The sequence below is a fragment of the Drosophila willistoni genome (assembly GCF_018902025.1).
Source record: "Drosophila willistoni isolate 14030-0811.24 chromosome 2L unlocalized genomic scaffold, UCI_dwil_1.1 Seg72.1, whole genome shotgun sequence".
Classification (NCBI taxonomy): Eukaryota; Metazoa; Arthropoda; class Insecta; order Diptera; family Drosophilidae; genus Drosophila; species Drosophila willistoni.
In genome coordinates, this window is record NW_025814049.1 from 3,409,871 (window position 1) to 3,428,408 (window position 18,538).

Below are 18,538 nucleotides of genomic sequence, written 5' to 3' on the forward strand. Positions count from 1 at the left end.
GATAGTCATGGGTTTTTATAGCCCTCAATTGTATCCATCTATCTATCTATCTGTCTTTGGGTCAGAGCTCAAGCCGAGAAATTAATTGCATGGGGGCTGACCGTTTGCATGCCCCTCTAACATGTCGGAAGAGGCCACCGATTCACTCCAATGTCAATGTGGTTTGACGAGTTTCACGACGAGCGAGAGAGAGAAAAATATAGTGTGTTGGCTTTGCATTGACTTTGGTTTGTCTTCTTTAATTAGATCAAACAAAACATTGATCTTCATTTCCATATGAATGTGAATAATGGTTTCGTGTTTTTTTTTCCTCTACTTTTGGTTTCACCTTTTGATGAATGCTCATGGGCCACACGCACAATTAGCTTTAGTTTTTTCTTTTTTTTTTCAAGTTTCCTTTTGTTTTGACTTTTTTTGTATTTTTTTGTTAATAGTTTTACGTTTGGTTATTAATTTAATTTTATTTATTTATTTTTTTTTTTTTTGGGTTTGCCGATGCTGATTTATGTTTTGCAAAGTTATGTGTATTTGTATGTCTTATGCCAGCCCATGGCATTGTTTCAAGTTTATGCCAAAAATTCATTTATAATTTGCTTAGATTTGGTTTCATTTCGGCATCAATTAATTAACTGAAAATAAATCTTTTTTCCGTTGTTGTCAAAGAGATTCTTTTGCCTGCTGGCTCTTACACAAGTTACATAATGACATGGTAGCTTATCCTATAGAATGGTAGAGAAAAACGGAGGTAGAAATAAGCAAATTTATGGAATTTTGAGGAACATCTTTGCAATAGAATAGATTAAAAATGAAGAATGAGTTAGTAAAGTTATAGATTAAAAGATCAGTATATCTATTGGCAATAGTCCCAGAAAAAGAAAAATATATATTTATTGTATTAGTTAGGAATTTATGGAATTCATATTTTATTGTTGATTTGCTTAAGAAAACTTTAAATTAAATAATCAAAGTTTTGTACATAAATGAGCTAGAAATCTAAAATATATTTTTGTGGTGCAAAAATGATTTAGTATAATCAACTTCTAGTGTTAACTTAAGAAATTTAAGTTGCATATAATATTTATAAATGATGAAGACATTTCACATTGCTGACATAATTCTGTCCATGAGATTCGAAGCAATTTAGAAACCTACAACTTATATGTTTTCTTACTGATATGAAAAACTTAAGAAGATAAAATCTAACCGTGTATTCATCTATGTAAGCAATGGAATGACAATAATCCAAATATCTTTAAAGAAAAAACCAATAATAATTATCTTCTTCCTTAAAAAATAAAGTATTGAGAAAAATACATGTTCTCTGGGTAAACGGATTTTAAAAGTTACTCGTTTAAATTAAGGTCTAGATAAACAAAATAAAGTACATATTAAACAAACTAATCCAAATCAAATTAAGAAATGAATTAATATTTCAAGGAACACTACAGAAACTAATTGAAAGAAAGCCTATTCTAGAGTAACAATGGAAAGACTAATTCAGTCAAAACCTTTGACAAAAACCTGTCATTAAGGTAGGATAAAGATAAATGAACAAGTTCTATCAATAAAATTCGGAAAATGTCATTCAAGTTGCTATTTTTCATTCCAGTATCACTCCTTAAAAGAGATTTCGTTTATAATTCGTAAGACCAAATTCTTCTAAAGTTTCATCTCTTCCTCTGGTCCTACCCCCTTTTCCTATTAATGAGCTTTCACGAGAAATATGCTTAAGATATGTTTCGTTTTTTTATTCCATAAACTTCACTTGTTGCTGTCGTAAATTCGAAATGTTTGAGCTTGATGAAAGGCTCAGAATAGGTTTCTAGTAACGACGACGGACGACACGACGACGGATGGTCTTGTAACGGTAACCATCGGCGGAAACGGGTTCAATTTCCTCCAAAACGGGCTGTGGGGCCAAAACTGGGACTGGGGCAGGTGCTGGCGCAACCTTGACGGGGGCAGGAGCAGCGACTGGAGCCTCAACATGAACATGGACGGGAGCAGCAGGAGGAATGTAAGAGTTGACGGGAGCTGGGACAGGCTCTTCGATTTTGATTGGTGCTGGTGCAGGAGCCTCAACATGGACATGATGAACTGGAGCAGCTGGAGGAATGTAAGAGTTGACAGGAGCAGCCACGGGCACTGGAGCAGGTGCAACCTTTACGGGGGCGGCGACTGGAACTGGTGCAGGTGCTGGGGGAATGTAGGTGTTCACTGGCACTGGAGCTGGGGCCACTTTAACGGGCAGAGGAGCTGGTGCTGGGATCTCCACTGGAGCATAGTTGTACTGTGCGTGGGCAACAGCCAAAAGGGCGAAGGCAACAACAAGGAATTTCTGCAAGAAAAACGAAAATTAATCCTCTGGCTCAATTGTTCAATGGAGTTATTTGTGTGGCCTGAACTAACCATTTTTTAGATGTTACTTGGAACGATTTATTTTCTAGTATACCAGGGACAGATCAAATGAAGCGTATTTATACCAAAATCTGGGCGCGGTGCAAAAAAAACAAAACACAAGCCAAACAGTAGGCAAACCATAGACGAGAAAAACAAACGACAAAATTAAAAGAAGTCCGGAAATTATAGGCTTTTAAAATGCCAGAAACCAGAATTTAATGGCCAAAGAAACAAAACGACGATGGATGTTTAAATAGATATATTTACATTGTAGGGTATTAGGTAAGGGTAAATGGGGATCATAGACATAGCAAGTCACTTAAATATTCAACAGTATAAAGTTGATTTTTCAATTGAATTTTTTTTTTAGTCTTCCTCAAATGAACTTTTATTTGTTAGACATTAGACTAGATATTTCCTTAAATCATCGTTAATTAACCGAAATTTTAGAGTAATGATTGAAAAGCTTTAAAACGTCTAAATATGTATATAACTGCTTTTTTTATAAGTATTAAAGATATACTCTTATTGTCTAGAGTCTTTCTTCAAGCAACTATACAACAAGAAGTTAAGAAACCATTTAAAGCGATAAAATCTTTTCCTTCTTTTTTACAAAACTTTTTAACAATCAAGTAAAAAGGTTCATAAATATTAAAAAAGTTTAACTCTTTATTATGATTTTTCAGTTTCATTAGTTTGACAGAGTGAACAAAAAGATGATTGCACTCAAAACTGATCAACTGAACATGTCCTCTTTAAAATGTTCTTTAAGTTCACTATATATAAAAACAAATCTATCTAGAGTGCTTAAGATATCATTATTAAAATGAAACTCAAAAAGTTTATGTGGAACTGACCAAGTGAACAAAATTGGTGAAAGGTGTTCAGCTATATGAAATATGTTTACCAAATACTAATTTCCATTAACCCCGACGGAAGTACCTTTTGGTAATGCTCCATCGAAGGCCCAGATTTCACGGGACTTCAACTCGACAATAACAAAATAATGGATTGGACTAGCCAATGAGCCCAATGGGCCACATACTAGAAATGTGTTAATAAATGAAAGTCTTTAAAATAAGCTTAAAATTAGTAACCCAAAAATGTACCATGATAAAGTTTGAAATTCGAGTGCATTTCAACCATAGTAACTAATTTTGATACTTATTCAAATCATTTTTCGTTTCGCTTGAATGTTGTGAGAGTGAATCTTATTTCAGCTCATTCTATAATTCAAATTCGATATTGATTTCCATTGTTGATTTCAAATATGAATTTTCTTTATATTTAATATTTTTTAAAGCGTTTTCAAAAGTCGCTGTAACTCAACCAAAAGTGAATCTTCGGCAAATGTCTCTTGTACTTGTTTGTTGTTGCCATTGTTTTAATTTAAATTTCATTTGCATAAAAATATTTAGTGTATCGAATCGAACTAAAAATAAAAAAAGACAACGACAGTGACAAAGCATCTGGTCAACTTTTTGAACTAGTCTACAGCCTACAACTTTAGTAGTTGTGTCTAGAGTGTGTGAGCAAGTTCATTAATCCGCTTGATTTGGTTTTGATGAGAGTTGAGTTCGGGGGGAAAAGGTTAAGAGACGTAGGAGGAGGCAGTATACATCTGTACTAATCAAATTTCATATGCGTAGAAGTTCCGCAGGTCAAAAGTTTAACATGACGCCAGCAAGTCGGTAACCATTCGAGTAATTTATCAGGCACGTTGACACAAGTTGAGTGGTGGGTGCCAAATGTTGGGATATTGCGAGCCAGGAAATCCACTCAAATTTCGAGGACAACACTTTTCGTTTCACTTGTGTTTTAATTACACAAATTGCTAATGAAAATGGCGTTGCCAAAAGTACAAAAAACGAAAAAAAAAAAATACAAAATGAAAAAGTAGTTGAAAATCAAATGGAGACTTTCGGGCGACATGTCGCGACACTGTGATTTAATTTTTGTTGAATTTCACAAGAACAAAACGAAAAGCTATGCAAACAAGCACTTAACCCCTTTTTTATTTTGACAATTCTATTATTTAGTTTTTGTTTTTCGTAGCACCAATAAAGTGAAATGGCAAAATGCATTTTAGTTTTGTTCTTTCGCTTTTGTGGTTGTTGTCCTATGTATCTTTATGTGAACAATGGTTTTGGTGGTCATGCAACGTTGCGTATACGTAATTTAGTTGTTTACCCGTTAATAGTTGACGGGTTATAGCTACTGATAGAGAGAGAACACCCTTCGATGATGGGGATGAAAATGTTGAAAAACTGACAGAAGCAGAAATAAAATTTCGTTACGAAAATTGCTTTGTGTATACATAGTGAACATGTTTTGATTACAAGTAAATTCTCGAGATTTCTATGGAATGAAATATAAACTATGCTTTCGAATATACACATATTCATTTTTTTATGTTTAACTTATTAGCCAATTTAATTTAATTTTTTATTGCGATTTTGTTTTGTAAACTATTTTGAGGGTTTTATTCAGCACTTGGAAACTTTTTTGGGATGGTTGCTAAACAATTATGAAATCAGAAACGCTTGATTTTTTCAAAGACGTTCTCGTCAATCAATAATTTAGATAAGTATAAAAAAAATTAAAGCAATTGTGATATAAAAATAATCAAAGTTTATTTCTAAAACTATTTATTCCCTTCATATTTCGATAGGGATTTGCTGTCAAAAGTGATTTCTGTAGAATTTGGTGGAGGGGCGTTTTCGAAATAAAACAAAACAGTGTTGAAAAATGTTTTGTTTTTTGATGAATTTAAAGTCAACAAATTTATTTGTATGTTCAAAAACGATTTAAAGTTCATTAACCCTCAAGGCTCTATCATTACTAACAGCAGACGTTGATCAAACTCTAAAAAAAAAAAAACTCGAACTGAATTATATATTTATTTGGTGTTCACTCAAGACACGCGCTTCGAACGCAACGATTTCGCATTCAAATGATTTGCATAACTACATAAATATATAAAGACCTTTCCATAGTTTATCTACATATGTATATATGGCTAAACTAAGTATAAATATGTGTTTAGCAAAAAAAAAAAAGAAAAAAAAACACTAAATTATTGATTTTATTTTTATACCAATCAAAAAAAAAAAAAAAAGAAACTGCAAGCAAATAACCATTGTTGGCTAGATATATTTATTTTGACATGACCAACTTGAAACAACAGCTGACAATGCTTAACAATCGATTTTAAATACACACGGTTTTTTTTTTTTTTTTTTTTAATACCCCCACTGGCCCTCACTACAAGTCGATTCGTTGGCCATTGCCGTCCGGCCAACATAAACCCAAACCCAAAGCCAGAGACTCATAAATTCATTCGCCAACGTCGCGTCGTTGGAACGTACCAACGTGTGTATGTATGTATGTACATTTAGTCTGTGTATATGTATATACATATATTTTTTCACAAGATAAATCAACGGGCGACAAATTAATGCTGCAAATGAAGTGCAACTGCCGGCTAGGCGAGGCGACAACCCACCTGTCTAGGCTAACGATTATTTTCGCGCCTGTTTCGCTCGATTTCGTTGGCCGCGTCTCTCTTCACGTACTCTTCTGACCCCCTTCCCGTCAAAAACTCTTGGCCCCAATATGCAGTAACAGTAAAAATAAATGGAGCCAGTCAACGTTTGCATATTTCAGTTACACATCTGCCCCGTTTCCCCTTCTCACATCGTATTGGGAAACTGGACGATATAATTACGCAGATACTGTCAATTTTTGCCAAAAGATCTCTCCCTTCGATTTAAAGTTGCATTGGCTTGGCATGGATTTCAGGCATCAATTTTTAACGTTTTCACTTTTGTTCCTGTTTGCTTGCATACTTTTTGGCGCTGTCTGTGATTATTTTTGTAAACCATTCGCCGCCTAAAAGCGTCGTATTACATTGATTGCGACAGGTGATGGGTTTCGGCCTGAATTGCTTGCCGGTGTGGGTATCACCTCGAATGCCCATAATGCGTGTTAATCAGGCATCATTAACTGCTAATTAAGTGCGGTTGGAAAATGCAACCAACTGTCAATTGTTTGCAATTTCATTTCTTTTTCGCTACCTCGCTCGTTTTTCCCCATTGAACGCAATGCAATGAGGCTGAAAATTGTCGAGCAAAATGACGGCAGATTGTCTGCCCACTAATCGTTTCATGTGGATTAGTGCAATGAAAATGCTGAAAAACTTAAAGCCAAGAATATTAATAATAGTGTTAGTAGTTAACATAAAATTAAAGATATAAAATTGTGTTAGATCTTCTAGTTTTCATTTGAAAGAATTTAAGTAAATAGTTAAAGAATTTATATAGAAATATCAAATCTTTTGTATTACACATTTTTTGAAATAGTGTTGGTTAAAACAAAAAACTAGGGCTGTGAAATTGGAGTAAACTGCTCCCCTTTAAGTAAGCAATTGGCCGGATAAATATTTTGTTTTCTTCAGTAAACCTTGTGACTTTACGCAATTAAGAGTTTTCCGAATTTTTTGATACGCTTTAAAAATCTAATTATGCATATGATGCATACGCTAGGGGGCAAAATTAGGCATTTCCCAGATCCGCTACTGATATAGTGTTGTCAAATGCCGAGTTTTACAGTTAATTGGTTCTGGACCAAACAACTCATTTTGACGAACGAGTTTACTTACTTACTCGAAAAATGTTCACTTCCAAGCGCCGCGGCGTTACCCAACACTAATATCTATACTCGTATTTTGCCCAACACTTTTGTTTCATTGTCCGGTGCGAAAAATTTTTTAAAGTTTAAAACGATTGATTCGAGGCTTATTTTTAGAAAATTTATTTTCATGTTTAAAAAAAAAACTTTTCGATTGCTTTTAAAACAATTTTCCCTCATTTCACAGTTACAGATCCGCCACTTACCTGTTAAGCAAAGATTAACCACAAATATAGTCCTTTCTGTTATCCTTTTTGGCCCAACTTAATTTGTTACATGAAATTGAATGATTAAATATGAAATTCTAATAAATTTTGTCTAACGACCAAATCCATCTTTGGTGAATATACAAAAATTAGTATTTAAGCTAAATCCGACACTGTCTATATTTAGTATGTATACATACATATACATACATACATATATAAAAAATCTTTAGAACTGGGTAATTTGTGACTTTTAACTGTCAAATTTCGATTTATTTACTTTTTATTTTCTCAATTTGGTTTCCGCCTTTTGCTTAAACTAAGAAATATTTAAGTAAAATGAATTTTAATGTTATTTAAAGATATTTTTTTTTTTTCAACATTATCGAACCGGTTCCATTATTTAATTGTGTTGCCTAAATTTTCATTTATATTTGATAATAGAACCACTTTTAGTTTTTTTCCATCATTCATCGAAAATAAGAATAAATCGTTAGTTGTGAAAAAGTTGGAAAATAAAAATATGGAATTTAAGTTTTATTGACTTAAAATGTTTATGAAAGCACAGTTTTTATAATTTCTTATAAATTTTAATTTACATTTTTGTTTACCTTATCTAATTTATTCTGTCATTTGTTTTCTCTGTGGGAATCAATTTGAAAACCATTGAAATGCCACACAACTAATCACAACTGATTAGTTACTAACTATGTGGGTGCTTTTCTCTCTGTCTCTGTGTGTGTGTGTGTGTGTGTGTGTGGTCAATATTCCATAACAAGTTGTAATTGGCTGTCGAAAAATGTAGTAAATGTAGGCAAAAGGGGCAAAGATTTTCCTATCAAAAGGGAGAATGCATTTAAATTCATTTTAATTGAGCTGCCAATATACGACCAAAATGCAATTAACAATATAAGCTAGTACAATAAAGTAGCAATAACAACAAGAAAAAAAATATTTGCTTTAATTACATAATTAATTTTAGTATATTGGTTTTTCTTTTTATTTTGTGTGTGTGTGTGTGTGTGAGTGTGTGCGGTATTTGTGGCTAGCTTTCCCCCTGACTGACGGCAACCAAAGCCAGACATTTCCCTAATCAAATCGTAAAAAAAGAAAAGCAGCAGAGTCTGTCGCCAGCATTTTCTTGTTAATTTGGATTCCAAACATCATGTACACGGATTCCTGATGGGTGGAGGTCTGGAAAGTAGTCCTTCAGCCACAAGTGGTCAGCGGTTTTCTTTACCTCCTTCAGATGATGATGATGAGGCCAATTTCTACTGGCGCTGCTTCGATCGATTTAAGTGGGACGAAAAACTTTTGAATCTAACGAGAAAAAATTTCCACATCATCAAAGCTCATTCCAGGCCATAAATTTTGTGATAAATGGTTGCCTGAATGGTTTGGGCTATGGATGTGTGCATAGTGCATGGAATGACGATGGACGATTCCTTGGGGAGGTCACTTTGGTTGCAACTCCTTGTCTGTCTATTGCTGGACTAGTTGATTTCTCCAAGACCAAGGCGAAACGAACGAGTGCCTGGTTCTTTGGTTTCATAAATTTACAACTTTAAGAGTGGAATACCGAAAGGTAGAACGAACTACAATTGCTTCACTTTTCTCTAATTTGTTTTTTTTTTTTTTTTGTGGTCTTCTGATTGTGAACGGAATATTTTGCTCTAATATCCTAAATATATAAATATAATGTTATGTAGTAGGCTACATATAAATCGCCTGGTCTACGTATGTATATAATACTTATTTACTTACTTTAATAATAACGTTAATCCAATACATATATAAATGAACCCTATTGTATAAGCGATAACCTGTATTATGTAGCAATTAAGTTATATCGATATCAACGCTGTGATATCGATGACTTTTAAAAGAGACAACGCTGATACCTTCTTCCGTTCTGAAAAGCTGGCAGCGACCAGACGTGCATTTTAGAAAAACATTAAATATTGTAAATTGATATAAAAGCTGAGAAAATAATAAACTATTATAACTCTTACACTAAGAACTTACAAATGAAATAACTTATCTTTGTGCATGGCCAGTTTTTCTCCTGTTCACCAACTTTTGGACTCTGAGTTTTTTTATATACAAGTCTTTTTTGTTAGTGTATTTAAATTTCGGCTAGTTAGACTTTACAGGCTTCATTTCTCATGTGATTTGCTATGATTGGAAAACAATTTGATAATTCAATGGCAATTGGATGTGCTTTTTTTTTCAACAATCAAAATTTAATTTTTTTCGTAGGGGTTCGATTTTTGTCTTAAGAAATTCCATGGGAAATTCTTTAGGAAAATATTAAAGTATTTTGGTTTTTCCTTGTGGGAATAACTTAGAAACGGTGACGGTAGACGCGACGACGGACGGTCTTGTAACGGTAACCATCAGCGGAAACGGGTTCGATCTCCTCGAGAGCTTGCAGGCTGCTGGTCGACTGGTAGACAGGAGCTGGAGCCGGGGCAGAGTGGACCACAGGTGCTGGGGCGTGGTACACTGGGGCGGGAGCTGGTGCAGAGTGGTACACTGGAGCGGGAGCTGGTGCAGAGTGGTACACTGGAGCGGGAGCTGGTGCAGAGTGGTACACTGGAGCAGGAGCTGGGGCGTGGTACACTGGAGCAGGAGCTGGGGCGTGGTACACAGGAGCTGGGGCGGGAGCCTCAACATGCACATGCTGAACGGGTGCGGGAGGAATGTAGGTCTTAACTGGCGCAGGAGCGGGGATCACAACTGGAGCGGGGGCGGGAATGTGCACTGGTGCGGGGGCTGGTGCGGGAATGTGCACGGGGGCTGGAGCAGGGGCAGGGATCACAACTGGTGCTGGGGCAGGAGCGGGAATGTGAACTGGAGCGGGAGCCTCGTAATGGACTGGTGCTGGTGGAATGTAAGTGTTCACTGGAGCTGGAGCTGGGATCACAACTGGAGCGGGGGCGGGGGCGGGAATGTGCACTGGTGCGGGGGCTGGTGCGGGAATGTGCACGGGGGCTGGTGCGGGGATAACCACTGGTGCGGGGGCAGGAGCGGGAATGTGAACTGGAGCGGGAGCCTCGTAATGGACTGGTGCAGGTGGAATGTAAGTGTTCACTGGAGCTGGAGCTGGGATCACAACTGGAGCGGGGGCTGGTGCGGGGATAACCACTGGTGCGGGGGCAGGAGCGGGAATGTGAACTGGAGCAGGAGCCGGGATAGAGATGGGTGCAGGTGCTTCATAGTGGATTTGAGGTGCTGGTTGGTAAACCGGTGCTGGTGGTGAATAGTCATAACCCAAATGGGAGACATCGCCATAGGCGCAGGCCAAAAAGGCAACGGCAATAACCAGGAATTTCTATAGAAATTTTGTAAAATATTAATCCTTTTTGTTAATAGAGATATTTTGGCATCCGAGGCACTTACCATTTTTGCTGCAACAAACTCTTCTGCTTCTACTCCAAAGGCGTTCGAAAGCGCTTCTGTCTGTTGATTCGCGCCGACTTAACTATTTATATACAGTGCTCTGCTCTTGGGTGAAGTTCTGCAAAGCGTCAGAAAAAATAATAAACAAAACCTGAAGTCCGGCTCCATGATAATATGCGAAGAAGCGGCCGAAGACTTGCCCTGCCATAATGGTTGACGTAGCTCGTAATCTGAATATTGAATATGGATAACTAAGACTATTCCAAATAACGTTAAATATGTATGTGTATTCATGTTTTTTTTTTTTTTTTTTTATTATTATTTATGTATGTATTTTTTTGTTTTTGGGGGCCATCAAAATTAAAAAAAAAAAAAAATAAAAATCAAGTAGCATTTCGTTATCGTTGAATTAAAACTACTTTTAATTGGTTGATTGGATTTCGTCTATGATTATTTTTTTCACCATCTCGTTAACCAGTCTTAATTTATGCCATTGAAATTGATTTGAATGTTGCATTAATCTGACATCTGGCTAAAATCTATCAAAGAAGTGTCGTCTCTGCATTAGTTCATATTTTTTATTCTACTTCTAAGTATCTTCTACCTAATATGTCATAGTATGTCAGAGTATTTCAAGTTGAAAGAATTTTTATTGAACATGAGTAAAGTTCTAAAGTTTTAGCTAGAGCTTAGATTTTAATATCTCTAATGGAATATATTTTTAACAATTCTTAATTTTCTAACTAATTGTAAGAACTAAAATTGAAAGCTTTTCCTAACTTTACTTTACTTTCGGAGCGATTCAAAAAATTAACTCTAACTTCTTTCGTTAGGCCTGTTTCTCAAATTTCAATTTTAATTAAAACATTGGTAATTTTGTTGTAAGAAATCCATTTTATAGAGATCTAGACTAATAAGTATGTCTAAGTAGAACAGATTAGATAAATTGTTCTGCTTTGTTTGCTTTTTTTCGCATTCCCACACTTGTTAAAGTGACGTAATAAAAACTCTCAGCGTGATCTTTTAAATTACTTTTCCAGTTGGACAATATTCAAAAATCAATTAGCGGGAATAACTTAGTCGTAAAAAATTGGCTTCTGATTGGCAAAGATTCTCGTTCACTTACGAGCTAATCATTCAGCTGAGAAAGTATAGAAATGTGTTTTAAAGTCAAAGTGTGTGAGAAATTCTAGAATCTTAAGATTTAGATGTGGATCTGAATTGTTCTTTGGGAAAGCAAAGCAGATTTTTAATTGTAGACTGACTTGAAAATAAGATGCCAACATAAATAAAGAGTGGCTTAAAGACAAGTTAACAAATCGTAATTGTTTAAATCTAAATTAAAAAAGTCTTTTCAATTGTTTTTTTTCAAAAATATCTTATAGGATATTGTTAAATTAAATAACGTGAAATAAATTTTTGCAAAATATTAAATAATCAACATTTTTCACATCACTATTCATAGGAAGTTTTATTAGTAGAATCACATAATTCTCATAAGTCACCAAAAAAATCATTGTTAGTAAGGCAATAAATAAATAGTTATAGTATATAGTAAGGGGTATAAGTAAATCGTTTAGTTTATTGTTTTGACAAATGTCTGAATGTGTAGCCGGAAATTTACCATCAATAAAAACTGAAAAACTGGTTAAATTTTGTTAGATTATTCTATGATTATATACTTTTGTTAGCAAATTTATATGCCACAAGTTGGTAAAACTAAAGAAGAAGAAGAAGAAGAAGTTAAAAATCACAAAATTAATTCAACCTTCTTGTGTCTTGGTTGGCATCAAATCAAACTCTTTTGTCTCACATCTCGCCCACTAAAAAAAATTTATGGTGAAACTGTAAATTTTGTTATCTCTTTTTTTGATGATCTAATGTTGGCCTGGTCCCTTGGCCTATGCCTTTTTGCTACAACCAATAAAAACCAGTTCCATTTAACGCAAAAACCAAAAATATGGGTCTGGCTATAAAAAGGTTCGATTTGAACTCTACGTCAAGGTTATGTCATCTTTGATTGGGTATGGTTTTTGGGTCCGTTAAAGAATCAAAGCACGAGAGAGAGAGAGAGAGAGAGAGAAAAAAAAAATTAATATTAATTTTTTTTTTTTGGCTATGTTTTTATTTTTTTTTTTTTATATATGTATATATTTTTTTTTATAACTCTTGTTTGGTGCAAACAAAATGTGTCTAATAAATTAGTTCCTCATGCTGGCGTAAAATTTATGGCAAATGTTTTAATTTGTTTTCTCACTTTGCTCTGCTAAATTGCAAACACAAATTTTCGCTTACTATTTCGCATGCCGAGATATGATAAGATCTTATAAGTACCTAACACATATTTAGAAAATTTATTAGTCAGAATCGGTGGATATATCTTCACTCACTCTGGGTGGTGTAAACAGGTTTTAAGCTTAATAACATTCATGTAGGAAAAAAGTAAAACAAAAAACAAAATACAACCATTAAAAATTGTTGTATTCATATTTTTTTTTTTTTTTTTTTTTTGCTGTTTTTTATTTATTTTAGTTTTCATCTGGCATCATCAAATCTTCAGAGAGTCGAATTTCTGAATTTGCTTATCTTTTACTATGCAAATGGTGACGATGATTATAACCCGGTGTGGGTCTTGGTCTGTGAGCCTCCAAGTAATTTGCATGGCAGAAACGCGTTTCCAATAGCTTCCGTTAACTTGGCTTTGGCGTGGTTTGTGGCCCAGTTTTCTTTGCTTTTTCTTTTGTTTTATTTTTGGGAAAAAAAAACACAAAAAAAAAACAACAACAAAATCAACAACTTATCCGCATAATTATTCTTATTTGTTGTTTCTCTTGTTTAACTTACATTAAGTCTCCATAAAAATCACGTTGATCTTATCGTTTTTCTTGTCTTGGCATCCCATTGAATAGCTAATGAAATTAGGTGTTGTTGTTTTTATTTTTTGTTTTTCATTGGCCTTGACTTTGAATTTATTTTTTCTTTTTTTTTTTTTTTTGGTATTACAACTTTTTTGTTGAGTCGTTTAGACAACTCTTTTCTTGTCTTTTATGTTTATTTTTGGTCTTGCTTCATTAGTCTAAAATTAAGATGGTCTCGTAAAGATAAACAATTTATATGTTGATATTAATTAATTATTATTTACATAGTTCTCGAATATTTAACCAGTTTATTTTGACGTCAAACTCTGGAACGAAGAATATTATAATAGTTCGGTTATGAAATTTGGTAATTCCCATCGTTTTGATTTACATATTTCACGCTTTTATCATAATCATTTTGATCTTGGTTCCAAAAATGATCATCGATCATATAAAGATTAGAATTCAATGCTCACTTTTGAAAGGTTATGATAATTAGTTTTCTTTAGCAGCATATGGGTCGAAAAAGTATTTGGAATAAACCAGAATTAAAATTAAGTTAAGCTTATATTTTATAATATGTTTAGTTTTATTTTGTTTACTTTTAGTTACAATATTTCAAGGTTTAATGTTTTCCCAAACAAAAAAAAAAAAACAAACACTAAGGAAAACTGATCAAATTTAGAAAATCTTACATTTATTTCAATTTGATTGTTATAAAATAAGTTTAGCTTTAAATAAGTATTAGCTTCTGTTTTTTACATTTTTTTGAAATCAATTTTTGTAATGGATTCGATGAAATGTAAAAGATATGATAAATGGCCAACAAAGTAGTTAATTGATGAATCAAATGATACTGATTGTTCGATCATTAACATATTTATAATGGTAGACATATTGCATATTTAAGTATAGTCGAAAAAGTCATTATATTTACGTTTGACTATAATTTAAATTCAATCAAAATATATTTAATTGTCTGAACTTAAAATATATGTAAATTGTTGATGGTTAAATTACATTATTAGTAATTCAAATTAAACAGAAAAACGTACCGAAAATAGTGACAGAACCTTGGAAACATTATTTGGAGGTAAAAATATTTTGAAACACCCAGTTACTTTTCATAAATATACTTTTATTATCTTTCTTTTGATAAATACATGAAATAATACCAAATATTACCACTGAAAAACTTTCATTGTTCTATTTCACTTCAACAGTGCCATCGAGGGATTTTTCAGGACTTTTTGAAGCTTAAAAATTACAGTTCCAGACCATAAGTTTAAATGTTTTTAGACCTTTTAGTGACTGTTTATTATATCTACATACCAACCACATTCAACAGAATTAAAGCTGATTGAATTTATTTCAGTCGAAAGGTTCACTTTTCATGTTTTAAGTTTGTAAACACTATATGGGTAAATAATAATACTTAGTTTCTTGCTTTTACAAAAGTTTTTGCAAACATGTAAGATGTAAACTCAAATGCCAGAGCATGAAATGAAAAGTTTTTTCAAAGTATCTGCATAGCTTCCAGATTAAAAAGGACTTTTTAAATTGATTGGCAATACATAACAAGTCGCAATTTTATATTTGGATACGTAAGCATCAAATCGTTAAGGATCGGCTTTTGATTTGCAAATTAAAAGTTCATATTTTTAATATTTCATTAAACTGGAGAAACGCCTTGTCCTTAGCTAAGAATGAATCGTTGTCTAGTTTCACAATTGTATGATTTCAAACCCAAATTTCTTTAAATTTTTTACACTCTATCGATAAAAAATAAACAATCCTACTGCATGAAAGAATGAATGACAAAATTTTCAAATTAACACCTTAGATAACAAAGATAAAGATAAGAATAATTTGCGATATTGACTTATTTTCAGATTGGGCCCTTAGACTTTATTAACAGCTTTAGAGACAAGCTGAAATGGTTGTCGAAAACGACTTTACCATGAACGGAAAGTAGTTGATTTTAAAATGGATTTCTTATAGGTTAAATGCATTTACTTGATATACTTTTGCATTTCTAACTGTTGTTATATACTACTTAGACACAGTTTTGTCTTGTTGGTTTTATTTTTTTTTTTTTTGTACTTTAGTTTATTTTTGTTGTTTTGGCATTCAAAGTGCGCTTTTGGAAAAGCAAACGAGAATGGAGTCAAGTTACGAGTGGAAAACGCAAAACGGAAATGAAATCACGTACTAGAGCGTTGTCATTCACAATGAGAGTGTGTGTGTTCTTGGTTGTGGGCATACCACAGGAGTTGCTGATGTTGTTGTTGTTGTTGAAGTTGAAGTTGTCACCAGCCGCGGCGACAACAGCAGTTGCCATTTTCTGCACACACCTCCCTCACTGAAGGGATATGTGTGTGGAGACATCTAATGTCCAATTTCAATTTGGACTGGCTGACACAGTATGGGAGGATGGGAGACATCACCACAAAGGACAAACAATGTAAAGGTGGTATCCACCCATTCTGTAGGACTCTTTGTATTTCACTTAACAGAGCTAAGTTTATTTACTTTTAACACGAAATAATAAAGTTTACCAACGAAAACGTGAGCCACTCGCCATGTTGCACTATCGTCGATTTGTTGTGTGTGTGTGTGTATGTGTGTGTGTGATTACTGTACCGCTTTCTTGTCACTCAAAAAATAGCATTTCTTTTTTATCACAATTTAAGCTCACAAAGCGAATTTTAAACTTGAAAAGTTAAAAATAAAACAAAAAACAAAATGAAAAATTTTCTTTTTGCAGCGCATTGCAGTGAAAGAAAAACTTTTTGAGCCACCAAAAAAAAAAGGTAGAAAAATTAGCGAGCTACTTTTATGTGACGTGACTCGACTGCATTACACCATATGCCTTTGACACTCACACTTATACACACACACACACACACACACACAGTCTTGTTCTGGCCGGCTTACGACACAACTAAATTATTTAAAAACTCTCTAAGAGCAAAAGAAGCTTTGTGCAATTAAATGCTGTCTCAACTCGCTACGCAACACATGTGACAACCCTGCCACAAGGATCTGCCAAAAGGGAAAAGGACCACAAGGAGTAGGAGGCATAGAAACCCAGGTGATGAGAAGGAGTCAACGGTATACGTATGTGCATGGTCTTGGTCTAATGATAATAATTACTTCGACTCTGGTCACATATGTACAAATGTTTTGGTCGCTAGCAGTTCCTTTAGTTCCTTAAGTTGATATGGTCCTGTGTCTGGTTGCGGCGTGCGTGTGCGTCTAATTACAATAAATTTGGCTAATTATTGTCTGGCATTGTATATTTGGGATGGAAGGGGCCGGGCTCGACGGGCTCTAAACTTTAAGTAGCTCTCCTGGCAACTAAAACAACATAGACAAAGTTTTTTTCCAATACCCAAAGAGTAGCGGAAAGCACACAGAGAGAGCGTCTGGCTAATTGTCTTGTAAATTATGATAAGAAACTTTCACTATCATAGGAAGAAGCAGCGACACCGTTTGTTGGTAGTTCACTTAAGCTGCTTAAAAGGGTCAGTGTTTAGGTCAGGTCAAAATGCTGTGTGCTGTAATAGATTGATAGACAAATTTCAATTTAGTGTTTTAACAAACAATTCTCAATTTCTCAGCAGTGTATGACAATGTTATATTTATATACATATGTATGTATAAACTGCGAACTTGATCATTTGTTAGTCGAAATTTTTAAGATACCCACTTTTTTCTATGTCCAAAGAATGTTTGCTGATGATAGATGATGAAAGTTCTTGTGGCCTATACAGTCAAACAGATAATCTGCCCACCTTTTGGGCTGGCTAAGATTTAAAACCTTCTTTGTTGCACAGTTTAAATAAACTCATGTTATTTTAAAAACTATTCGGACTAGTTGTTTTCTAGACGAGATTTTTTTTTATAATCAACCAGAAATATTTAAAATGTTAGTAACCAACAGAAATCTCTAAGAATATTGGGATTTGCAGTAACTTTTATTATTTGGTTTTAAAAGTCAGTTTTTAAATTTCTTTGCTTTACTTAATAAAACAATTCACACAATTCAAATAGATGAACTAATGTGATGCCTCTTTAAATAAATTAACGCCATAATTTCATTATTTTTTTTGTTGTTAGTTATGACCCCAATATTAAACTATCTAGACAAGCGAAAAAGACCATCAGAATTTTTTGGGACTCTTTGACTCTCTAGATGATGAAATTGTAGTATTCATTTACAATATCATGATTTTAGCATGTCTTTAAATATTTATTCAATTTTTCTCATTCGAGTTTGAAGGTTTTTTAATTTTAGTTTCAAAATGACAATACTTACAAATTATTCGGGAATTAAAACCGCTAGATATAGATCCATGGCTAGATCTATGAGATTAAAGTTGACTGTAAAATATGAATAGTTGACTCCCAAGATCGATGGAGAATTCAATTTTAATTTTATTAATAGGCATTTAAATTGATATCGTACATTTTAACTTTTAGAAAAATCATGTTAATTCATAAATTTAAATCGAACCGTGAATATTTGTAATAATACCAATAATTAAATATGAGAATCTGATTAAAGTTTTAGTTTAAATTTCTTTGTTTACGTTTTAAAATTCTAATGCTAAAATATTTAACCAAGGAAACATAGATTTCGAATGATTTGTGTGCGCCATCCATCAAATAAAACTAAAAGAACACTCAAAGTTCTTCAATTGTTTCTTTTTGCCATTCATTTATTGGCTAAAAATATCGCACATGACATATATCATATGACATGGCCTGACATTTTGTCTCATGTCGCGCTTCTTTTGCTTTTGGTTTCTTGAAATCATTGCAAATCAAAACAAATGCCAAACGATTTGCCTTATAGCCATCGAGCAAATCTGACTGCAGTGATTTGCCTAGGGAATACAATACTTCGAGTACTGTAAATACTACAAGGAATAAAAGTTCTTCTGTTTTTTTTTTTTTTTTTTTTATGATTGCCATCTA

The 18,538-nt window shown here is 33.7% G+C and overlaps 2 protein-coding genes across 2 annotated transcripts; both read right to left on the reverse strand.

Annotated features, from left to right (window-relative positions):
- Nucleotides 1-1,822: 1,822 nt before the first annotated feature.
- Nucleotides 1,823-2,709, reverse strand: LOC6646131 (cyclin-dependent kinase inhibitor 1C). Its single transcript, XM_002068686.4, has 2 exons — nt 2,668-2,709; nt 1,823-2,338 (listed from the first exon to the last, which is right to left on the reverse strand). Exons 1-2 carry the CDS (start codon nt 2,707-2,709, stop codon nt 1,823-1,825), a joined length of 558 nt encoding a protein of 185 aa, XP_002068722.4.
- Nucleotides 2,710-9,504: 6,795 nt separating this feature from the next.
- LOC6646130 (skin secretory protein xP2) lies at nt 9,505-10,992 on the reverse strand. The gene is made up of 2 exons (XM_023177816.2): nt 10,698-10,992; nt 9,505-10,629 (listed from the first exon to the last, which is right to left on the reverse strand). The coding sequence occupies exons 1-2, from the start codon at nt 10,698-10,700 to the stop codon at nt 9,640-9,642; spliced, it is 993 nt and encodes a 330-aa protein (XP_023033584.1). The 5' UTR covers nt 10,701-10,992; the 3' UTR covers nt 9,505-9,639.
- Nucleotides 10,993-18,538: the final 7,546 nt, after the last annotated feature.

Excerpts from the sequence above, each read along its gene's own strand:
- LOC6646131 (XM_002068686.4), bottom strand. The coding sequence starts at position 2,709 with ATGTCTATGATCCCCATTTACCCTTACCTAATACCCTACAAT. Across the intron at positions 2,339-2,667 it reads CTTACCTAATACCCTACAAT|AAATTCCTTGTTGTTGCCTT; the intron begins GTAAATATATCT and ends TTTTTCTTGCAG.